Genomic DNA, 25774 nt, shown 5'->3' on the forward strand with positions numbered 1-25774 from the left:
ATACTTATTCAATCTTTTGATTTTTAAATGTGTGTCATTTCAAAGGCTGGCTAATAATGTTTGCTAGTCAGTCAGTCATGCCAGAGTCACTGCTTTCTATAACCTTGGCCTGTACAATTTTTGAATTTCTGGACCTCTACATCTTAGAGCTGCACATCTCTTGGTTTTCTTTGGCTTATGTAAATTATATTTTTTCTGCGTACTTTTACTATAATAAATTGTGATGGCATTATTATTATTGCTTAACAACTAACTGTTCAAGAAAACAAAGGCTCTTTTTGGCAACTGCTTTACGAGAGTATTTCCTATGTTATCCTTTTCTGTACTTCTCATATGGCCCTTGGGATTCAGAACACTTGTATTTTGAAGTGCCAGCTAAAATTAGGCAGCTGAAATCCAGGAAAGGTCAGGGGTAAATGATAGCAACCTCTGGAATACTCGGCTGGGTTTGACCTTACTGTCTGGGAAAAAAGCAATTGCTAATTCTGGATTATTTTTGTTGGGTGAAGAAAGGGATTACATGCTGAGAGACACAGACAGGTGAACTACTGCAGCAATCAGTGTGCAGTTATTTAGTGCTCATTTCATTTTGCCTCATATTAAAGTTTATCATCACTGTCTCTTATCAAGTAGGGACCTTGCATTTTGTGAATTTCATCCCATCTTGCACACAGAAAACACTCAAAAGAAGCTTGTGAAATGCAATGAGCAATCCGTAAACCTCATTTCAAACTTTCACCTTTGCTAAGGTACAATAATGATGAAACAATGAAGTGCTCCAAAGGCAGGAAACCAAAGAAAGGAAGACCAAAGAGGCCATTGGAAACTATTACCCAGAAAATCAACCTTGGGAAGTTGAATGTCTGTATATCTGTTTCTTCACAACAATGAAACACACAGTCCAGCCCAGAGACCAGAAATGTGGCATTTTAATTGAATAACTTCATACTTGCTTGATAATTGTATATTTAACATAAATAATGTCCACTTGTCACATTTATATTTCTTTTAAACAATCAATTAGTATTTAATGAATTAGTGTCTGTACAGTGAAAAATAAGCTAGTTGTTAAAAAAACTTAAATTTTTATTGGTTTTGCTTACATAATAAAAAATCAGTAACTATAGCCACTTTAGGCAACCAAAAAATCCTCCCAGATATATAGTTTTTTACATTGTTATATTACAGTTTTATAAAGTTAGCTACAGCATACCCATGTTTTGCTATAAACTGTATTCCTTTGGCCATATGTAAGCTATCAATACTAAAAGGTGTTTGAGCATACATCCACATTAGCAGTGGATAATAAGGGAGAAAATAGGTTAAAATCTTTTATAAATCTTTTGAGCTGTAACATCCATGTTAACAATAATTTTGTCTGTTGCTATATTAAAGTCCTTAATACTAGGAAACATGTTTTGAAGTTGAACAATAGCACCTTTTTCTATCTTGGTTTTGAGTATGTAAAGAAATTATAATTGTTTCTTACTTATCAGTATGTTAAAATTTTGAATCAAACGTTTTTTTAAAAAGTCACTGAATGCAATTTTATTATAAATAATGCAAGTATGTTTTTTGTGTGTAGTTTCAAAATTTGGCAAGATAATTAGAGAACATGATACTGATGTGGAGAAGGAAATGATATCAGGATGTAAAAATTCAGTACATGGTAATAAAAATAATCTAAAATTTAAATAGAAATAAAATATATTAATAAACTGTGAAAATATTAGTGATTCAAAATTAATTTAAAATTGAGAGTCTAAAATGTCTTCTATGATAACAGGCCTCTGAAAAAGTGATTGGGATGAAATTAAAACACAAGTTTGTGGGTGATTTATAAATAGAATCCATATGGTGTGTGAATTAATTATTATTGCTCTTTCTTTCTGGCCACTTTGTTGGGTTTCGGTTTACTGTACCATCACATTCAATATTGACAGAAAACAACATTACTAGCTTATTTCCAACATGTGGCCCAGTCTATTAAAAGAAAAACAAAGTAAAAATTTGGGCATATTTTAAGACCGAGTTAAAGCTCTTGGGCCCAATTTATTTCGAAAGTCACTCTGAGAACATTGCACTGTGTTTTGCTGGAACAAAATCAGGACCTTTTGCATTGATGTGACGAGGCAATGACGAACGTTAAGCTAAGAATGGGAATCTGTCCCCATGGGTTTCCTCCAACCCCACCTCATTTCCTCTCTCTTCCGTTTTCTCTTGTACATACTTTCACACACATCTCATCCCAAGCTATCCTAAGGCACTTTGCTTAGAAGATATAAAAATTAGGCAGAAACACACAAAGCTAAGAGGTTCTTACAGTCTCAGAAAGCAGTTTTGCCTCTAGATGAAAGAAAAGCACCACGTCAAGCAAACTTTTCTATTGGCTATTTACAAAAATAATACAAAAATTAGTAATAAACTTTACAGGTAGCTGTTAAATGTACTAATCTGTATGATTTTGAAAAATAGTATTTTAACTATAGCATTATACATATGCTAGAAACCATTTTAACCACAGCATGGGTGAGAGAGGGTGCTACCTGCCCCTTTGTCATGTGGACACTGCACCAGGCAGTTCACAGTCTTTATTATGAGGTCACTGGCATCTCTCCATTGTAAAGCTATGAGCACAGGGCCTGCCCTCATTTAATCATCTACATGCAGTGTATGTAGGTAAGTATTTACAGATGACAAAACCAAACAGAGTTTAAGCTACGATAGTGAAAGAAGAAGATTTTAATAATCCTGAAAAAATTGTAGATAGTATTGTCTTCACAGGGTATGTAAATGACAGATTCAAAGAAGTCTTTTGGGATAGCCTTTCAAACATTCTATTTCTCTTTGTGAGGTTTGATCTTATCTGAATGTAAAGGATGTAATAATTTTCTTTTTAAAAGTATTATATTTTAAATTCAGCTGGCACATGTGCCAGTCTGTTACATGCTGCTTGTTTGTGACATGTTGGTTACATATTGCAGAATGCTGAGGTTTGGGCTTCTAGTGAAAGGAGTGTAATGATTTTCAAAAACAGCCTTACTCTTTCTGTTACTCCCTCCTGATCATTTAAATGTTTCTAGTGTCCGAAAAATGCAACAACTAAACTGCTCTCTCATTTGCATCTAATTACAGTCTGAGCAATAGTGTGATAATATTAATTGAAAAGTTGTTTTAAAGGATTTTAAAATTTTAAATTGAGTAATTTAAGCTTCATTTAAAAGTTCTGTTTTACAGTGACTTATTCTTCCTTTATATCAGAGTCCCATTGATTTAAAAATAAATCTCTTTTTAGAAAGAATAAAAATTCTGAGTGAGCTCATTTTTAAGCCTAAGTGTTGTGTGAATATCCTGGAAGTTGTTAAGAGCTATGTTGAAGTGCTAACTGTAAAAAATTAAGTGCTTTCACGATGAGGCTTTCTTAATTCCCACTGATTTTCTTTCCATGCCGTAAACAGCTCATTAAATGTCATATGTAGCTATGAGTGTTAAAATAATTACACTTAATATTTTAATAGTGTGCTGTGCAAATACATAGTTTTTTGTTTTGTTTTGGCAAATGTTTCATTTTGTTTTAATGACTTCGGTCCAATATAAAGAAAATGAAATACAGTGAATAGTTCTTCTTTCAAGATGAGCTGTATTTATTACTGGAACGGAAGTTGTCATATCCGTGATCATTAGCTTTGAACTTTAAGCATGACTGCTTTTCCTCCAAGGACTGTTTTTCTTCAAATGACTGGCACCAGCAGCATAAGCATGACTGTACAAAACAAAGTAACTCATTATATGTTAACATCAGTCACCTTTCCCAACTCTTCCTCCTCTCCAGGGTTCTGACTTTCTTTGTATGATTAGGAGTTCTTGGGCCCTTTCTTTCAGTGCTCTTTTATTTTCCCTCTTAAAAGAATATAATCACAGTAGTAGCATATGATAATTTTTTAACTAAAAAATGCAGAGAAGAAAAAAACCTACATAGTTAAAATTTCTCAACAAGAGAAAGCCACTTTTAATTGATATTTACTCTTGGTTATTTGATAATATTTGATAAACATATAATTCAAGACATTTCCTCATGAAAACAAATATTTGCACATACATGAAATAAATTATACACATGTATATGTGCATGTGCTGGAGAATGTGAGTATAATTATTTTACTGAGACTGTACTGTATGTATACTCCATAACCTTGTAGATACTTTCACAAACATCTCATCCCAAGTTATTCTAAGCCACTTTGCTGAGGAGATTTAACCTGCTTTTTCTCACTTGACAGTGACATAAATATCTTCTCATGTCAATGAATTTAATACTGCTTTCCTATTTTTTCAGCCATGTGTTCTCATATCTCTTTTCAATATTGGTAAACAATAAGGTTATATAGTACAAAAGCATCTCAGTTTTCTTCAATTTTTTTCTTGAAGTTTTTTTAAATATAAAAATTTTTTCATTCTGCTTGTCTTCTGTTAATTCTATATGTAAAAGAAAATGGGAAGTCCACTGTTTTATGTCTTATAAAATGAGGGTGTTGATCCTGATGGAAGTTCTCTTCCAACTCTAAAATTTGAGTTATGAGTGGGCGAAGAATGTTATAGGCTGCCTTAGTGTTTACACGGGAGCTACGTTCTTAGCTTTCCAGTAGTGAAATACCATGGACAAATGGATGATTTTCACATTAGGGGAGGGGATATTTTATTTCATGTTAGATTGTTGAAGGAGTGAATGAATAGAAGGATGATAAAATGCAAGCAGCTGAAGAAGGAATTATATGTATTTCACATTGAACAGCACATCACTGTTATACAAAAAAGGAAGAAAGAGGTAAAACCTAAACTATTTTTTTTGTTTACCTTGCTATTCTCACAGTCCATGTGAAAAAGGAACTAATTTAGTTATAATAATAATTGCAGCTGCGAAGTTCAGAATCTACCAAAAACAGGGAACAGGGCCTTTAATTCATGTTTAGCCCTTATTTTATTATGTGATGCCTATCAGACATCAATGCATGTAATTTTTATTACTTTTTGGTCAACAATTCCATGAGTGTAACTGATTGGCTGAGGCAGTAGGGAGTGGCTGACTAGGATTTATAGGCAAAAACAATTATAGTGATTTACAAGCAAAAGTTGTATTTAAAAAAATCATCCATGATGTAATAAAAGGGAAACTATAAGATAATTTACTAAATCTGTCTGGATAGATATATTAGCAGTTTTGAAAGCTTATATTTGAGCCATATTACAAAGAGCTTTTTATTTTGGGGTAGTCTCTTACCTTAAAGCAGTTTTTGAATCTTTTGCTCACCAAATACAGAGCAATTGGGTTAATGCAGGAATTCAGTGAAGCCATGTTGATACCAATATAGTCCAATACCAACAGAAAGCTGCAACAAAATAACCCAAAATGTGTCTGAAAAATATGCTATTCTGAACATGTAGTCATTGTAGCTTCTGTGCTTTTGTAAGGAAAAAAAATGCCAATATACAATGGTTCTAAATTTATCACTCATCTTTGCTAACAATGATTCCCTGCCTGTCTCTGTCTGTGTCTCCCTCTAACTGTAGCATTTCTACTGACTTTCCTCCATTTCCCCTTCCCAGGCCCAATTCTTCTCTTTTAAAATAAAATCTCATTTGGAAGTACTGAAGCTGGCTGAAAAGAAGAAATTTAGAAAACGCGTTGGAGAATCGGACCTGACATTTTCCGCCTTGGCACTCACTCATCATCTTGACAACTCTGACTCTCTGTCCCCAGTGTTGTTCATACTCCCCCTTCCCTGTCCCTCTCAACAGGACCTCAGATAAAAATTGGGAGTCTCCATGACTTCCTAAGGGTTAGAAAAATGGTAGTCTGTCTTTCTGCCTATAAAAAAGATCGATGGAAACACTTCTGAGTGGCATTTATTTACGAAACCATTTCTAGTTTGCCTTTCTTACCTCAAAAGTTCACATCTATTGGGATCATTCTGATTATAAAGAGTGAGCTTCAGAATCCTGCTGAGGTGAAGGGGAAGCCAGCAGAGGGCAAAGACAAGGACCAGGCAAAAGACGGTTTTGGCCACTTCCCGTCTCTGAAATAAATCCATAGTTTGACCCTTAAGAGATGGCTCATTTTACTCATAGCATGCTATCTTCTAAAACGACATTTAATATTGTCTACAAAAAGTCAGTGGCATGTGTAAAAACTCAGGACACTGAGCTTTATACGGAATAGTTAATGTGAAGTGGAACCGAAGTGACTAGAGATTCATCTTTAAAAAGTTCTGATTCTCCCTAGATCCTTTTAGATTATATAGAATATCTCCAAATAAATAATATAAAAATATTCTTTATCTATTTAAAACTACCAGAAGCAAGAAAAAGGAAATATGCTCTGGTATATAATAATGTTAGTTTATCATCATCATCATCATAATTTTCATATTTATAATTATAAATTCAACCATGAGTTATCAAATATTTGTATTTTCTTACCTGCTTTAGGTGATCATTTAAAGCAATCTGCATGCCACTTTTCTTTCTCAACATTTCACAGGTCATTAGTGTATAAAAAAATGCAGTGATGGCCAATGGCAAGCAGAAATAGAAACTGAATAGCCACCAATCTTTTGCTGTCTTGTAAAACTATGGGGATGAGAGAATTTTTATGATTAATACTTCTCTGTAAGAAAATCTTATATAACAAATGTTAAACTTAAAAAAATTCATCAGGGAATGATTATCTTCTAAATTAGATCCAGTTTATATATATCATACAGAATCTTTCAGGCCACACTTACTGAACAAATAAATAGTCATGTTAAATAAAACAAATTTTCCCAAAAATATTTCAGTTCTCTAAGACAATGTGTTATGCATGCACAAAAACTTAAGTAGTTAGGCAAAATTTTAAATATTTGGTAATTCAATGCTTTGTCTTCACATAAGAAACATATCCTTAGAGTTTTTTTTGTGTGAAATATAACACCTAAATATGTAAAGATAACTTAGTGTTTAGATGAAGTTCTCACTTTTTAGCAAGTTTGTTTAATGGGAACAACAGATACGAAAAGGTCTAGGTTAACCATTTAGCTCAGTAACATATAAATCTAACCTCGCAAAAAGATAAAATCTGCTTTTGACTTATGTCATATCTCTTTTTCTTTTCTGTTATCTTTTTCATATTGCTTTAGATATATCTCTGTTGGAGAGGGAATTATGTAACCTAGGCAGCACTTTTTTTTTCTTTTTACTAATAGGAAACAAGGAAATAGCAATTTCATTTTCAATTTCACATTATGTCCTTGATTCTTTTACTTAGCATGATATATACAGTTCATAAAGTTTTATTTAGTCTCCTTACGTATACAATAGAAAATAATCTTTGGGAATAGTTAAGCCAGACCCCTTTGCATTAATGTCTCTTAACTCATTCTGTTGGGAAGAGCCTTTTACACTCAGGATCTATCTTCTGGAAACGAGCATCATCATTCTTTTTCTATTCCCTAATCAAATGTTCTTTAATAAATGACCAGGATGAAAAGTTTCTTGCAATGGCAGCTTTCTCTTTGGCATCAAAGACAGAGAGAGGGGAGTCTTGCCATTCAGACTCCATCCATATCAGGGTGACTTCTATCTGAATATTTGCTGGACCATCCATTCCTCTGACAACTACTGGGCTATCTTGTGCAGATTACGTAGTAGTTGTCAGTCCTTATGGGGCTGTAGGATACAGTAAATTCCTCTTCAAAGAACCAATATGTCAGTGTGTTCAGCTTCCCTGTTCTTTGTTCTCCATTTTAAAGTTTAACTCCCCATTCTTTACATCTCCTTGCCCCTAGTTTCAGTAAACAACCCCCTCCTAGCCTCTATCACCTGCTCTTTCCTTAGTTATCCTTCGTCACCTGCTCTGTCCTTAGTCATCCTTAGTCACCTGCTCTGTCCTTAGTCATCCTTAGTCACCTACTCTGTCCTTAGTCATCCTTAGTCACCTGCTCTGTCCTTAGTCATCCTTATTCACCTGCTCTGTAACTGTCCTTCCTGCTGAAACTACTCACCCCACCACTCCAGCTCGTACCCCTGCTCTCTTTAAAATAGCCAATTGGAATTAACTTAGACTGTGCAGTCCAACCCTACCCAATAGGGGAAAGATGCGGCAGTGGGAACTAGTTGCATCAGGGATAACACCCCCTTCCCCTCCCTTGTCTGGTATGCTCTCGCCATTGCTCCATTGTGAGACACAACCTTCTATAGAAGTAAATTGCCTTGCTGAGAAAACTTTTGCCTGAGTGCTATTTTCACTTTGTGGCACCAAGCATTTTACTTCTAACATGGCTTTGGGTAGAAAAGCTATAAATTCACATCAATTCTTTCATGTGGACTTGGTTTATCTATGCCACTGAGATCAAGGGGATTCTTAGAGAAGTAGTGATCTAGCTTCTTGCAGCTTGAGTCATTGATCACCATTAACTCCACAGTCCTTGGATCTATACCCTTAATTTATGCCAAGGACAGTCATAAGTCAATAGTTTCCCAAGGAGTGGGGAACAGGGGAAATATAGCTAAATATTTATAAGGCAAGAGCAGAAAGGAAAATAAAAAAAGTAAAATTTACCTGCATGAAAGCTGTCTTCTGAACGGGATGAAGCAAGCAGATTCGCAGATAACTTCCTTTGTAGTCCATCGTAATTATATCAAAACCTATGGCTTCAGGGACAGCCAGAACCACAGAGACCACCCAAATCAAAACAATTTCTACTGCTGTCCATTTTGGAACCCCAATTCCTTTAATTCTACTCCAAGAAGCAACAGCTCGATATCTGAAGATAAAAATAGAATTGTATTTTAAGCTGGCATACCTTAGTTTTATTGAATTGCACAGTTTATTTTCTAAGTAACATGGAAAACAATAGTATATATTCAGAATATACTTGGATTAAATAGAAGCTTCTACCTGTCAATACTCAGAGCACATAGACTCAGCACAGTGATTCCCACGGAGGCTTTCTGTATGAAAGGCACCAGCTTACACATCTCAGCTCCAAATGGCCAGTCCTCTGCCAGCAGCTGCATTGAGAAGACACGAAGCTCTGTTAGGGGGTTTCATAAGATGCCCTCTGAATTATATCACTTAGTGAAGAGTAATTAACATGCAGAGTAGGATAAATTCTGGTTGTCATTCTTTTTCTCATGGACTACTTCTTTGAAAAGCACCATTGTTTGATATATGTATGGGACAGGAAAGTGTGTTGGGATTGAAGAAAATGCAGCCAGCTTATAAGAAGTCATCATGCGTATACAGTAGCTTAGAGTTCAGCTCACCTCATCAGAGCAAACTTGAGCCAGTCGCTTAAGTTTCTCCTGAAAATTGAACCTGTATACTGTCATGGAGTCTGAAATGCCCAGGTCATGGCCAAAGCAAAATATGGGTTAATTAAAATTGAATGATAAATAGTCCTTAGCTGAGGAGACCAGACTTCCCTACTGAAGTAGTACTCCATGCAGAACAGCATGTGCATTCAGGCACTTGTTCTTCATTGCAGTCAGTTTACCTAACTGAACAGTCATTCAGTAGGAGTAGCTACACAGTTGCTCGAACACACCAGGCACATTCCTACTTAGGGCTTTCACTGTAGGTCCTTCCTTATCCTAGAAGGCTCTTTCCCCACAGATTCACCTGGTTAACTCCCTTATCTCCTTCAGGTCTTACTCAAATTTCATCTTTTCAACATGACTTACCTTGATCACACTATTAGATACCGTAACCAGTCAGACATCCCTATCTCCCTACTCTCTTTTCCTTTTTATCCATAGTCTATCAATTCCTGTGGCATATCACATTAACTTATTTGTTTGCTTAGTTTTTTTTCTGTCTGGATCCCTGGAATGTAAGACAGACTATGAGCTCCACAACTGCCTAGAACAGTGCCTGACACATAGCAGATGTTTAATATTAACAGTGCTTGACTCATAGACTCTAAAATATAACAGCGACTGGCTGTATAAGGAGCAAGAAGAAATAGTTATTGCTATTATATATATATACACACACACACATAGTATGTAATATATATATAGTGTGTATCTATGTACACGTATATATTTCTCTTTATCTGACTGCAGACTATGAAACCATCTATTATTAAATGTGGTTATTTTCTTTCTTAGGACAATGTGGTGTGTCCCACACTGGTAAATGAATCACTTTAGGTAAACATCTGGATCAAATGTTCATGAGGTTTTGAAAATAAAAGTATTTCAAATCCATGGGTCTTAAAAATAGTTTGAAAAACAACCTTCCAAAAGTGAAAATTATTTTGAGACACAATGGAGTCTTTCCATCCTTTCACTAGTAGTGAAGACTCTACCGAGTTTGTCAAGCTGAGTTGATTGTTCTATAACTAGAATGACGTCAAAGGCTAAAATGTTTGTCTCATAATCAATTTGACTTGGAGATTCAACATAGGACCAACTTCATTTCTAAGTTAGATGTCAAAACTTACACAGACATGTGGGACAAAAGTTGGCAGACTTATCGTATATATGCCTAATGTAGGATCCTGAAGACCTACAGGGCCAGGCAGGTAACACAGAGAAGTGGAGGGTGCCAGGTCTCAGAAAGTCACTGGTGTCAGGAAGATGACAGGGAGTGGGGTGGGGTCTGGGGTAAACTTTGTCTGAAAGGAGCAGCTGCTAGTAGACATCACAAACTTTGTGCTAAGGGACCCCAAATACAAAAATCTCTTGATTTTTCAAAAGAACCCAGACTGGAATTTTTATATGAATCTCACAATTTATTAAAGTCCAATTCATATATATATTTTTAAAACTCTCATATAACATTGTATTATCAAAATACATCTGTGAGCCATCATAGCCTCTATCTTGTGACTTCTGGGTTAATCAACTGACTCATTAATTCTGCTTGTTCATTCATTCATTCAATGAATATTTATTGAGCATTCACTATGTGCCAGACACCATTCTGAGCACTCCTGCTCTCATGGAGTTTACACTATAGTGAGGGAGGCAGACAAAAAACACATACATACTTAAAATGGTGTTAAACAGAGGCTGTGATCATATTGAGTGAGGGTGGGATTTGAGGTGTTTTCTTGATAAGCTTCTTAGTAAGGTCACCCTGAAGAGACAACATTTGAGGAGAGACTTGACTGAAATAAGACAGTAAGCCATGCGAAGAGCATTCTAGGCAGAGGCAAGAGCGTGTGCAAATGCCCTGAGGTCAAAACAAGCCTGGTGAACTGGAGGTACAGCAATGAGGCTACTAGCTACTGAAGCTGGAGAAGACTGACCCAGCCCAAATGCATGGAAAATGAAGTTGTAGAGGGAAGAATTTGAATGCTTTTTTTGAGGGAATTCATTGCAAGGTTTGAAGAAGGGAAATGGCATGATCTAACATATTTTTCAAGAGATCACTGTTGCTGCCCAGTGTAGAATAGAATGTAGGGCCAAGAAAGGAAGCACTGATGAGAACTAGTGGTGAGCTGGACCCTGTGTGCCCTGAGGCTATGAAGAGAGGGTTATAGGCTGTATATATTTTAAGGGTAGAGGTAGCTAGCAGGACTTGCTGATGGGTTGGACACATGATGTGGGAAGTCAGGACACTCACAGAGGTTTACCATGTGCATGGTGAAGCCATTTACTGAAATGGGGGAGACTTGGTGCACCACAGGTCTGAACCAGCTTTGAACCCATGTAGCTTTAAAAGAACTGCCAATTACCCTTAGAAATAAGAATAAAAATTATCCAGCTGGTTTCAAGGATTGTGCTAGACCCAGCCTCGTACAACTTATTCAGATAATATTCTGCTATTGATTACTCCTCCCTTCAAAACATGAAGGCTAATTTCCTTGCCTTTGAATGTGGATTGGACTTAGTGATTTGTTTTCAATGAATACAATGTGACAAAAGTGATGATGTGTGATGTCTGACACTAGTTCCTAAAGAACTGGCTTCCTCTCTCTTGGATCACTTATTCTGGGGGAGGCCAGCTGCCATGTCATGAGGACACTCAAGCACCTCTGTGGAGAAACCAGATGGCAAAGAACTGAGGCCTCTTGAAAACATCAAGCACTAATTTGCCACATCTGTGAATAAGAGGATCCTCCAGCTTTAGACAAACCTTTGGACAACTGCATCCCCAGCCAGTATTTTAAATGTACCTTCTTGAGAGACCCTGAGCCAGGGCCACCCAGCTAAGCCACTCCTTAATTGCCAAACCAAAGACACAATGTGATTTAAAAAATATTTACTGTTTTAAGCCACTAAATTGTAGGGTAATTTGTTACTCTTCATTAGGAAACCAACATGTTTGCATTTGTTTGCTCACTTAAGTGAGTAATAGATCCACATTTGAACCCAGAAGGTCTAGAGTCTATGCTTACAACCTCTATAATACCTGCCCGACAGTGGTTTGAAGGAGGTGATTGCACAAAAAAAAATGTTTAGAATTAAATCAAATTTTTTTAAACCTATAGCTATGTGTCAAATAATAGTAAAATATCTAGATGCAGAGCAAAATCTTCTGCTCACCTAGTGCGATGGTTAACTTTATGTGTTAACTTGACCAGCCACTGGTTGCTCAATTAAACATTCTCTATTTCTGGGTGTGTCTGTGAGGATGTGTCTGGAAGAAATTAGTATATGAATTTGTGGACTCAGAACAGCAGATTGCCTTACCCTAGGTGGGTGGGCATTATCCAATCTCTTGAGGACCTGAATAGAACAAAAGGCAGAGGCAGAAGGAATTTGCCCCTTTTTCTTCCTGTCTATCTGGAATGTCTCATTTCATCTCCCCTGGCCCTCAGACTGGTTTCTCAGGCCTTTGGACTTGGACTGAATTACACCACTGGCTTTCCTATATTTGCAGCTTGCAGATGGCCAATTATGGGACTTCTTAGCCTCTATAATCTCATAAACCAATTCCTCATTATCTATTTATCTGTCTGTCTACTTACCTACCTATCTACCTATCCATCCATCTATCTAACCCACTGGTTCTATTTCTCTGGAGAACCCTGACTAATCCCCCTAGTTATTTTATTCAAATAATGTACAAACATTTGGATATTTTAAAATATTTTATTCTGTCTTAAATTATTTCCAAATATGTTAATATTGTTGTCCTGTAGGTACCGCTATCAGAAGAATCAAGATGAATGAGCGTCCAGACCATTGAAGGGAAAGAAGTCTGGCTGATGAAAATGAGCTCTGCACTGAATCCAGGCCATGTTTTGAGGTTTCCATTGTTTTTGGCTCAGCCTAGAAATTGGATTATTGCTCTTCATACCACTGGAGGCCTGCAGCCCAACCTCTGACCCAAGCTATCACAGAAAACAGGGAAACACAAACTGAAAATTGTAACAATGCTCTTCAAGCTCAACAGAGAGATAGTCAGACACATAATCACCACGGAGAGATTACAGTTTTCTAGTCTACACTTTTGAAGGGAAAGAGACTGCAAAAAAAAAAAAAAAAGAGAGAGAGAGAGAGAGCATTAACCTTTATCAGCTTTCAGCATTTCATGCTTTCAATTTAGAACTGGATACTATTGGCTCTGGAAGGCCATAGAAGATGTGGGAAGAGCATGCACTGTTGCTTCCATTATTTTGTAGTGAGAAGGATGGCTTTGGCAAGACTCTAAATGCTCTTCCTTTAAAACTCTTAACCTCTGCCTCACTGATCAGAAGGCTTTGTGGAGACCCAGCAAAGCCTGATACTCTGTGACAGAAACCATGCCCACTATTGATGCTCATCTCTGTCATCTTAATGGCCTCTAGCAAGAAAGTCTTTAGGCAAGCTAGTGCTTGAAACTTACCTAAAATATAAAGGTATCCCTGGTGGGGAAAAACTATGAAGTTTTGCCAAAAAAAAAAAAAAAATTCACTCTCAACCAAGATGCCATCTTTAAAAGTTTGGTGAGAGATTGTTCTTATAGATGGGTATGATTCTTAGACATTCATTTCTTCATCATTCTTTGGGAAAAATAACAACATCTAACATCAATAATTTGAAGTCTAAGGATACAGCTTTCCCCACTGAAGAGGAAATGGATTCACTTTACTGCAAGAGGAAGCAACTCTAACTTTAAACCCAGCAATAACACATTCCTTATTCCCTATTTTTAGTTTTTTCTTTGGACTTTACCCCATTAAATTAGATAACTTAAGGGCAAGGTCTGAACAGTGAAGACAATTCAAACATGTAATCAAAAGGCAGTCTCTCTGATCGCAAAAAGGGTGTTTAGAGTTCAATATTGACACTATGTCCCTTCCACATAAATTAAAATTTTAAATCCTGTTTAAAATTCAGTTGAATATATGTTACCTAACATTGATCAAATATGAGCCAGTTGGCAATACTCACATAACTGGCACTGGTTTTCATATCATGATGTCTCATCTAACTGAATAGCTGTTGTTAGTGTTAAGTCCTGCTGGCAATATGGTATCCATTTGACAAAATGATAGCCTATGTTTGTGCTGACCCATTTTACCCTAAGGCTTATACTGCTTCTCTAGAACATTTCTTTTGGATGATAAACACAAATAAATAAGCACTAGATTGAAAAAAGGTGTGGCCATACTGGCTAAAAGATTTGTACTCAAGAAAGACCGTGATTTTATAACTTTACCTTGGAACAGCTGCTTGAGAAAGAAACAAGGCAAGAGAATCCAAATAAATTATTCTATTACATTATAAAGTCATTTTGATACTATAGTTTAAAATTTTTCTAAAAGGATAAATAGCATGAATAAGAAACAAATATTCTTTACTTATTTGAGGGTTTTGTGAAGTGAATCCTACAAAATCTCTCTAACCGGGGGATTTACATTTTTCATTTCTCTTTTTAATTAAAAATCACATACTTGAGATAATAAATGAAGAAAAAAAATCCTGTTAACACACACCCCTGTTAATGCCAAAAGGAGTCAAGCCCCATAAAGTCAGGAAATGCCAAAGTTAACCGTCTTGTACAAGCAAATGTTCACTCACCTCATTAAACATAGCATTTTCTTTTTCTACTTTATTAAATTACAAGTGTACATTGAGCTTTAACTGTTTATTTGTTTCAGAATATTCTACAACATTTATAATGCCTAGTACAGTGATTGGCACACAGTGGTCACTCATTCAATGTTTGTTAAGTAACGATGAACGGATGAGTGGATGAATGAATTTGATCACACGGCAAAAATCATCTATGACAAAACATTTGTCATGAGCTTTTCAGTTCTCATATTCTACATATATTCTTTAGATAATTGACATGACTGTATATTTACTATTTATATTTTCTAGTACTGATGATCAGGTCTTCTTGGCACATAGAGTCAGAAACTCTAGAATTGAGGCTTGAGAGTGGGCTGGACTCTTGTTGGAATTCCGCTCTTCCATGCAGGGCGGAAAAGGTAACGACAAAAATTCCTCTCCCACCCTCTCTCTCCTACTCAAACTTGTCAAGGCAATGACTGATATAAAACAGAACCTACTGTTTCTCACTATGTAATGGGATTCTATGAAGAGCTTCAGCTGTGGAGAGGATTGTTAAGTTTCGTGGAAGTAGATGCAGTAAACATAGGAGCATTGTAAGAGATGATTGTTTTAGAGGATGAGTGAGTGGTGTAATTAAGAGGACAACCAAGATTACTTTGCCAGACTGCAGTCTATTCCATCCTGTGATAATTTGTGAACGTTTCTTTAAACAACTGGCATTATATAAATGTTTTCACAGTAAGAGTCAAAAAAGGAAAATAATGGAATAGCTGCATTTCACAACTTTAGGAAAGGGTGTATTCTGTTTTTGTCTCTGTTTCCTGTAGTAGTTAAGAGTTTTTCTGTGTTTGAACTAGAGTTTTAATGAGATAGGGCACCTTCACTCAAGAACTTCCATGCCAGAACTCTTTCTGTATTAATACACAGAGAAATAGTTCAAAGTAAGCTTTGAATTTAGAGTCAATATGCTGATCAAGTGCATGGAAATATTTTCTTCTTGACATACAGTGCACTGTGCCCTGAAGGACAAATATAAATTACAAGTTCTACCCTGCATCCATCAGAATGCACTTAATCACTTAAAGATTAGCCTATGTGAGTTAGAAATATGTGGGTCAGAAATAATGTTAGCTTATCCCCCAGGGATGCCATCTCAATAGATTACAATATGTACAGTGCCCCCTAGAGTTGTGCAAGGCAGCGGTTCTGTCCATGGGAATCTATTTCACACACATCCACAAAACAGAGGCCTTTTCACAGCTCTGGAAAGATTCCTATAACTTGCTGAAATAGAACAATGGCTTATGAAAATGAATTAAAGTTCTTGAAACAAAATCTCTAAGAGAAACATAGAGATAGAAAACAATTTTTAAAAATATTTCTTAAGAGAAATTGAAGTTTACCTCAAATATATTTTCCTACCAGAAATTTATTTCTAAGTCTGTAACAGGCCAGGAAAGAAATTGATTGTACTCTTTTATTATCTAAATTTAAAAATATATCCATAGTTTGAGCTTTAAAACTATCACCGACATATTACATATTTTGAAAAGATCCAACTAAGGGAAATAACAAACCCCATTCACAAACCTGGCCTATTATTAGTTCACTTATCTGAGCTGGATCTTCTAAGATCACTGGTGATATCTGAAGACACAGAAGAATGAGAACCTGAGGGCCTCCTGGCTCAGAACGAGACTTGCAAACTACATGAATTCAACAAACCTTATTAAGTAACTTCATGCCATACCTAAGCCTAATTCTATCTGTGGAATATCTTATGGGAGACTAATAAGCTGTGATCAGAAAATGTCTGATTACTATGGAATCTGAAAGCTCATTAAAATAGGCTGAAAACACTGAGTGAGTGGGAAGAAGACAGCGTACAGTGTAAACATTCTGAGGATAGTTTTTCTCCTTTCTGGAAACTACAATGAAACTGAAGAAGACAGAAGTAGGGAAAAGACACAGGTCAGCAGGCATGAGTGCAGTTTTGAGCCTCAAAAGGGGAGACTTGCTTGAGAAATGCTTCAATCAATTTTGCTAATAAATTTCTGATTCAAGAATGATCCTCTTCTATCTTCTCCCTTCACGCCTTCTCTTCTCTCTCTCCCTCTCTCCCATCCACCACCACATTTTGGCCATTTTCTTGTTCCTTTACATTTTCACCAGAGGCCCTACAGGGAAGGATAAATAACTCTCTAAAATAAAAGCCTTGGAAATAATAAAAAGTCTAAAATTAGAGAAGTTGTTGGCTAAGGTATACCCACACACCACATTCAGCTATCTCCCAAACATAACCAACTTCTTTTTAACTGTGCAAAGTCCTGAAAGAGAATGTTTCACATCATAAATTACATCTTGAATCTTATTTCAGCTCAGGCTTTATCTGTCAACACCCTTTAAAGAACTTAATCATTTATTAGCATTTGGCATGTTTCTCTAAAAATAATCAACTATAGCATATTAGCTACGCAGAGATACCCTTATATGGTTTTCTTTGTGAATTGAAGAACATGGCTCCCTGGCCTGGAGACAACAGGGTCTTGGCTACGTTATCCTTTTGTACAACTATGGAAATATCTTCAATCTTGAAAGACTCATTTTAAATGAGCAAACTGAGAAATGTAAAGCTTTTGATAGATAAGCCTTACCATATTGAAAGAAAACCTTACCCTGACATTTGTAGAAGCTTGGATTTACGGAGTGACCAAGTGGCAGATCAAAGGCAAACACAAGAAATACCATCAAGTTGAACCGAGGGAACCTTTCATTGCCCAAGGCCAAGTGCTTACTGACCATTTTGTCACAGAAATCTATGACCAACATGTGAAACAGTGAATTGGGAATATGAAGTCTGAGTTTCTGGTTTATTTGAATTCTGCTATCAACCTGTTATCTGACTATGACAATAATACAGAACAAATCAAGCTTTCTTTTTCTTTTTCATTTGGACATCGGTAAAAATATGAGTGGAAAAAGCCCACTACTCTTATGTCTTCTGTATAACATCATTTGTCTGAAGCATTTGTGTAGTATTGACAGTTGCAGCCACTATGATAGATGGGTGTCGGGGTATTTGCTGTATTGTTAACTGATTCCAGGTCATTCAAGCTAAAAGCCTGGCTCTTTATTAACACGTTTTAAAAGTTAATACTTTAAATGCACTTACTTGGTGCTCCTTAAAAATTATTTTGCTTTACATAAATAATACAGGTTCCACTTTTGGTTCAGAATGCTTATGCTGGTAAAATATCTTTAAATATTACTAAAATATTTCAGTTACTTGACTGGAAATGAGAACATTGTTATTAAACTGGGATAAATTAGACTCCTCTCCCAATGATACCCTTACTTCTTGTGTTGCTATATATGCATATGCTTCAGTTTACTGATTGGAATGTATGAATATACTTCAGTTCACTGACTGGAAAATTATAACTTCAAAAGTTGGTGGTGTTCCATCAACTTTTACTTTTAACTACAAAACTAGTTAATTATACATAAACTTGTTAAGTACCAGAAGTAGTCTAAGAGGATAGTGCAAAAGGTAAATTTGTTCAGAAAGATAATCCTGATTGTGTCACAAGCAGAAAATGTCTGATTACCTGCCAAGGTCACTTCACTCGAAACTCATTTGTGGGTTCGGTGAAGCAATTCCGCATTTTGACATACCAGCATTTTAATGTTATATGTTCCCACCCTTAACTAGTTAAACGTTAAAGATCAGCAGTTTTGTCTTTCAGAACTATGAATGCAGCCTCTTTGCCTCTAATAGTAGCCTACAGTTCTTAACTGTAAAACCATCTAGAAGCACTCCAGTGGGTCACCAGCCTAATTTTTAGCTCTCCATCACCATTGGACACCTGATTACCTTTGGATCCTTACCGAACTAGTTAATGTGGATATTGGTATTTGTCTTATCAGTTTGCAAGTAGATTTGTTTTTAAATGCAATTTCTTTACACATAAAGGAAGCTATATTTGAGAGCTAACTTCTTCAACTCAGTTATCCATGTAACTATAACACAAAGAGAGTTAATAAAATTCAGAAGTAATTTAAGAACTCACTATTTGCTCAAGAATTTTTAACTTCTCCCAACCTACAACCAAGTTTTGTTAAATATCATTGCCAAAGCAAACCAAGCAAAATCAACTAACCAACCAAACAACAACATAAACACATTGATAGCATCTACAAGTACACCCGGCTGTCTTGCTTTTTATCCAGCTTTGATATCTATGCTTCTACAACTTAGTAGTGGAACACCAGGCTCTCATGTGAACAAATATCTAGATTACCCCATTTATTTTAGGATATATAGGAAGGGCAAAATAAGTAGCTTGTGAATAAGGAGAAATTCATCCTAACATCAGGTAGTCAAGCACTGGCTTTTGGTTCTGATGTATATGTAGACTATGTAAATATTAAGCATGGTGGCCCATATACATATTACAGATAAACATTAATATGCATTTATATCCATATTGAGATATTATATAAAATAGTGATTAATACCAAGAGTACAAGAATAACTTTCTAGCACAATATGGCAATATCTTTCAAAATTACAATGCACACACATTTTGATTTAATAATTCCAGTTATAAAAATTTACCCTTCAGATGTAGTCACACATGTGTGCAAAGCCGTATGTACAAACATGTCGTTTGTAGTCATGTTTGTCACAACAAAAGCTGGAAAACAGAATACTCAAAACGCACATACACACATTTTAATAACATTTATCATTTCTTGCTATGTGCCATGCCCTGTGCCAAATGATAGTCATCTTTTTACTGATATATTCTTATAAAACTTAACATTTTAATGTATGTACATGTACACATGCATATATATTTAAATAAATATCTCCTTTGGATGCCTGAAGTTTTCATTGTTCTTCTGGTTGGTGTTGTGTAATGTAGGCATAGCCCTAGTGTGTGCCTATGAGAAGCGTAAGCAACGCTTATTATTTTCTGCATGTTTACATGAGTTTGAAGTGCTTCAGCAGCCTCAACTTGCTAAGTGTCCTCAGACACTTCCCTAGCCTTCAACACAGGATTTCACCCACAACACAGGAGACCTGTGAGAGTGGTATGATTCTTCCTAAAAGTTTCCAGGGACCCAGCTCCTTGAGGAAGTCCAGGCAGATCAGACATGTTTCCCAATGCTTTTCAGCTTCCCACTGCAGCAACTCCAGATAAAGTCCCACCAGTTCCACAGCCTGAAGACTGTAGCTTCCAATAAGAGCTATGACATTTTGTGATTTGTCAACTTTACTGAACTCTATATTCATTAAACTCTAGATTAATGGAATAGATTCACATTGACATTTCTGGGCCTCTGGGCCCTTAGTGTGCCAACAGGAGAGTAGGAGAATTTCACAAACCCCCAGAAATTGTGTATATTGAATTCTCAAAGAGAATTATAAAACCCCACCAAAAAAAGTAGAAATCACTGGTTTAGATTTAAGCCTCTCATATTAGGATATATTAAATATAGCCTTCATAACTCATTTAAATTACTTTTTTCTGAATGATCATACCTGACTACTCTGAAATTCTAAATGCATTAAAAAAACTATGTTGCCACAGTTATTTAGGAGAATAAATGGCTTTTGACTAGTCCTGGATTTGATATTTTGGTAAATTAAGCCATTAGAATAACTTCCACTGATATTACACACTACAGACCAGCTGAAGTGGGTTTCAAGAGACAGAAATCCTGACTCAAATTAATTTCTGAAAATGTTTACCAAGTATTCTACTGTGGGATAGCATATTATTTGCCATAATTCCACCAAATGCTCCCAAATGAGATCCTAAAACAATACTCAAGGTTGGAGATGACCATGCAGTGCCTGAGCATGCTTTGTGCAGTGGGATGGGGTGGACCACAGGGTCTTGGGCTGGATGATCTGGGTTCAAGCCCCAGTTTCATTACTTTGTAGTGGTATGACATTAGGCAAGTTACTTCTTCACCTCTCTGACAAGTAGTTTGCCTAGATCTAAAGCAGGAATGATAACGATACCTCCTCTACAGGGTTGTTATAGTGATTTAATGAAATAAACCAAGTGCCTAGTGCATCATTAACTGGTAGCCGTTATTATGATATTGTGTCTCAAGCTAAACCTAAGGCCACAAGGTAGGATTCAATAATGATGACCTTAGTGATGGGACGTAATGTGATGAATGTGTTTGTGACCCATATAGATTAATGGATGGACAGATTTGTAATGACTCATTGGCTTATTTCAGAAGTAAAAACACAGTCATGTTAAGACTGGATGGCTTCAGGGAAAAGGGTGTAACTTCCTAGGGAAATCATACGGGAGTTTGAAATGAAAGGGAAACTGTGTGACCTCTTGGGGAGTCAGAAATTCTCTAGTTTATCACAAATACTCATTTAACCAGACAGAGGAAATAAGATGGTTCTGGAAGAGCTGATTTATATCTGTCCTGGAGGCAACACAACAGAACTAAAAAAATGTTCTCAATCCCACCTTCTACACAGCACTTCAGCTACTGTCTGATTTAGAAAGGTTTCTAACTGGGCTGGACATGTGGGGTTTCCTGACCCCCTAAACAGAACTTTCATAAAATCCTGTGCCAACCTAGCGAAACTAGACTTTAATCTCCCTTTGGGAAGAGATCTTGTTAGATTTATTTTAAATTTATCACAACACCTTGTACTGAAAAGTTCTCAATTCGGTTTTGATGAATTGAATTGAAATTCCTTTGCCAAATTAGAATGGGAAGACTTAGTTTGTGGGACGTCTTAAGAAGTAAAAGGGTCACTTCTGGCCCTCATGGAGTTGTGACTGCATTTAGAGATTCAATTTCAGCTCTTACCAAGTAAATCCTCACAGTTCATCAGAATCAATAGCCACACAGGATTTTAGGATTTCTTCAATCGATTCCCCCATTTCCAGGGGTGATTCCCTTTAGAGAAAACTGTATCCTAATCCACTCTCACCGCTAAACCTCAGAAATGTTTGGAATTCCCCTTAAAATATAGCTATTGGGTTAGGATTTTTAGAGATTTATGAAGGGAAATTTACAGGCATGCCTTATGGTAACTACTCCTGCCAATAGGTCAAAGCATTCCCTACAACATTTCCCAACTTTACATTCCATTTTTTTCCCCTTGTACTGAAGTACTGAAGTCAGGGCTAGCTATAGGCAAATCTGCAAAGCACAATTCCATTTCCTTACACTGTGATTGTGTTTTTATGTGCAACTTTCTATTGCTGCTGCTGCTGCTGCTCCTGCTGGGAAAGTTTTAAATATTTTCATATGTCTTTGAAATTTTCCAACTGTTTTATTTAGACTGCTTTTTTTTTTTTTAACACCATAAAGCCTCAGTAAGTGGGCACTGGCAGCCTTATTGTGGAATTGAGGAAACTGAGGCCCAGAGGTGCTGGGATGCGTCTGGAGTTCCAAAGCAACCTGGAGCAACCTGGCTCTTTGTGTGTTTCTACTGATGCCCATGGTAATCACACAATAATGTTAACTACTGAAACCCTTACAGATTTTGAGTGCTCCTTGGTCTTGTCCATGAAATAATTGATGGGGTGCCATCATATAGCTTGCACTTTGGAACCTGACAGATTTGGGTCTGATCCCCAGCTCCACCTCTAATTCATTTACTTTGATCATCCTACCAGTCATCTGTAAACTAATTGTAATATCTACTTGTGGGCTGCTGGAAGGAATAACGGAAGTAACACATCTCACCCAGTCCTTGGCCCACTGTAGATATTTAATACAAAGTAGCTACAGTCCGTCACAGCAGGTGAACTGTGTTTTTCCTACTTACCAGTCTGGATCTCTTTTTTCCAGGCCATTTATTTCCTAAAAACCTACTTTGTACCTGCTACTTTCAAAGTCTTCCAAAACAGTGCTTCCCAAAGTTAGTGGGCGTATCAATCACAAGAAGATCTTAAGATGCAGATTCTAACTTAGTAAGTCTGAGGTAGCCTTGCATTCCTAACAAACTCTCAGGTAATATTGATGCTGACTGTCCATGGACCACACACTTTTGACTAGAGGATGTACCCCATTAGGTGCACTTAGGGACCAGATCCTTCAGGACTAGTGGTTCTCAGACTTTACAGTTCATCATAATCACATAAAGGGCTTGTTAAAATACAAATTACTGTGCTCCACTCCAGAGTTTCTGATTCAGTAGGTCTGGGGTGAGGCCAGAAAAATCTTCATGTGCACCAAGTTCCCAAAGTGATACTAACATTGCTAGACTGGGGACTACGCTTGTCCTAAGCTTAGCAGAGGTCTACTGAAGACCTGAATGGAATCTTATTCCAATGGTTACTGACTTTTATGAGTGGACAGAACCAAATGGAATTTGGTTCCAAAGATTACTGACTTTTAGGAGGGGCAGAACCTTAAGAGGGAGCTAAAGGGAAGCTCCCTCTACAAGCTTTCTCATCTCCCCGTCTCCAACCAGGCCCCCTTCCTCAAGCCCGCCGTGATTTCAGCAGGCGCCCTTTACCTTGTAGACATTGATAGGGATGTCAATGACGATGTGCAGCAGGTCTCCCAGAGCCAAGCTGGCGATCAAGATATTGGGACCGTTTCGCATGCACTTGTTCTTGTAGATAATTCTCAGAAGTGTGGAGTTCCCGATGATCCCCAGCACGAACACAAGGCAGGACACAACCGTGTTGATGTATTTGAAAGTCTCCTTGATCTCGATGGGTCCTTGGCACGGGGGAGGGGAGACGGTGCGTGGCGGAGATCCTGCCGTCCTGTCTCCTTTAGGCACCTCCGCAGGTGCCAACGACCGCGCCAGACTGGCGTTGGAACCCTTGGGCCATAAGGTCTTAGTGGGTGGCGTCATTATCTCTGCGGTTTGCAAAAGCGGAGTGGCCCTGTCAGGCGGGGAGCCTCTCTCCTCTCCCCAGATCCGCGACAGGCCGCAGGCAAGAACCAGCGCAACCAGGGCGCGTCCGCACAGACTTGGCGGCGGCTGCATGCTGCTACCTGCTCCAGAAGGCGTCCGGTGGCCGCTCCGCAGTTTCAGAGCCTAGAGACAAGCAGGGGAAGGAAGACAGGACACTTGGGTCAGCTGCCCGAGCCAAGTCGCTGCAAACGCTAATAACGCCCGCAGCCTCTTCGCCAGTATCCACGCTCAAAAGTAACTCAAGTTTGCGCGCCAGTGGGGAACTTGGCGCTCATGACTCGCCAGCGCGGGTCGAAACTCCTTCCTGATGCCCTCTCAGCTGTTTTTCTTCCCCCGCGTGGCCAGGAGGGGGTAAATAATATGCAGTGGGGCGGGGCGTTTGGAAGGGGTGTGCCAGGGAGGGAATGATGGGGGTCCCAGGCAAAGCTCCGAACTCTTTCACGTAACGGGAGGAATACAGACACGTCTTAGTAAAGCGTGCGTGGGAACCGCGGAATTAAGGCACCTAGAGGCCAAGGGCTCGTGTCAAGCTCTGCATTTTGCCCCGCAGGGGAACCTCTATACCCCGCGATTGAACTCGAAAGACTCCTCCCGGCGGATGAAAGCCGCTACTCCCTGGCTGGCTGAGCTACAGCTCCCCGAGCGCGCCCAGGAGTGCGCCGGAGATTCGGAAACCCGCAGAGACTTCTCAAGTCAGCAGGAACTCGGAAACCGCTGTTCCCTCCAAACGGCTTCAAACACTCGCGCTCCTTCCTTTACCTAACCTAATTTTAATTTGCCCTCTCTATAGGCTTTATTTTTATTTTTTTAAAATCCCAAACTAGTAAGCCAAACCGAAGCCCCAGGATAAGGTTCAATCAATGATTTTAATTCAACACCAAGCCCGAATGTTTACCTCTCGGATCTGACAAACCAGATGCAGAGCGACGAATGGAGACCACCTTCCCGGGACGCGGAACCCAGCTGGGTTCCAGCCTGCTCTGGGAGAGGAGCACGCCTCCCTTGAGCTGCAGGCGGGTCTGGCTCTGACGAAACGCTGCGAGAATGCCAGACAGTGTAGCCTCCACCGTTTGCTTGGGGTCTCTGCTGCCATCAGACAAGTACTTTTATTCATTCATCCCTTCCCCATCAATCACCGCCAGACTCCTCCCGCGCCTTCTGACCCCGCTGCAACCTTTCCCCTTGGGCGATGCCTGGACAGCATCAGTAGTAGTTGCCCGAGGGAGGGGGGCAGTCCTCGTCCGGGGACAGGTCCCAAAAGGCTGTTTATTTGTTAGAGTTCTACGCTCTTCAAATGAACCCAAATCAAGGGCAAGTTATCACGCACCATGTGACACCCGGCAGCTCCAGACTAGAACAAGGCTCTGCACTGAACGTGATAATTGAACTTTTAATGCCAAGTGTCACTTTTCTTTCAGGTAAATGTTCCGCCGCTGTGATATTTAAGGTTGGTTTGTGGGCGCTGCTCTTTGCTCTGCTTCATTTTGCCCTGAAGTTTCATTTCAAGCCAACATTAACCCCAACACGGAACAGCTCGATCTTTTCTTCCCAGGCCCTCTCACTGCCCCGAGAGAGGATTACAAGTACTCCTCATTTTCCCCAGTACAGCGCTTCTCTCTTCCTGCCACAGTATCGGTGTTAGGCAATCTCAGGCATTTTTATACTGTACCTATGACAGACTTGATGCTTATCGGAGACATGAAAATAATCAGAAAGCTACCATGCAAATTCAACATGATATTTATTTACCAGGTAGAGCAATACAATAAGGTCTTTCTATCCATTCTTGAGCTCCATGTTTACCGCAGAGAGGAAAATAACAGCGACTGGTAGTTTTGCCCAGAGATTGTT

General features: G+C 38.1%; 1 protein-coding gene and 1 long non-coding RNA gene across 2 annotated transcripts in view; one reads left to right on the forward strand and one right to left on the reverse strand.

The window, feature by feature from the left end:
* The window catches only part of LOC109029444 (uncharacterized), a 90130-nt gene extending 75822 nt beyond the window's left edge, over nt 1-14308 (forward strand). The window contains exon 7 of the long non-coding RNA XR_002008527.4: nt 13134-14308. This is a non-coding gene — a long non-coding RNA (uncharacterized lncRNA). The remainder of the gene's footprint in view (nt 1-13133) is intronic.
* On the reverse strand, nt 912-25214 carry EDNRB (endothelin receptor type B). Its single transcript, XM_004054622.5, has 8 exons — nt 24819-25214; nt 23513-24046; nt 8936-9048; nt 8597-8801; nt 6478-6627; nt 5941-6074; nt 5279-5387; nt 912-3763 (listed from the first exon to the last, which is right to left on the reverse strand). Exons 1-8 carry the CDS (start codon nt 25035-25037, stop codon nt 3629-3631), a joined length of 1599 nt encoding a protein of 532 aa, XP_004054670.3. The 5' UTR covers nt 25038-25214; the 3' UTR covers nt 912-3628.
* Nucleotides 25215-25774: the final 560 nt, after the last annotated feature.

This window comes from Gorilla gorilla, chromosome 14 (assembly GCF_029281585.2).
Source record: "Gorilla gorilla gorilla isolate KB3781 chromosome 14, NHGRI_mGorGor1-v2.1_pri, whole genome shotgun sequence".
NCBI classification, from domain to species: domain Eukaryota; kingdom Metazoa; phylum Chordata; class Mammalia; order Primates; family Hominidae; genus Gorilla; species Gorilla gorilla.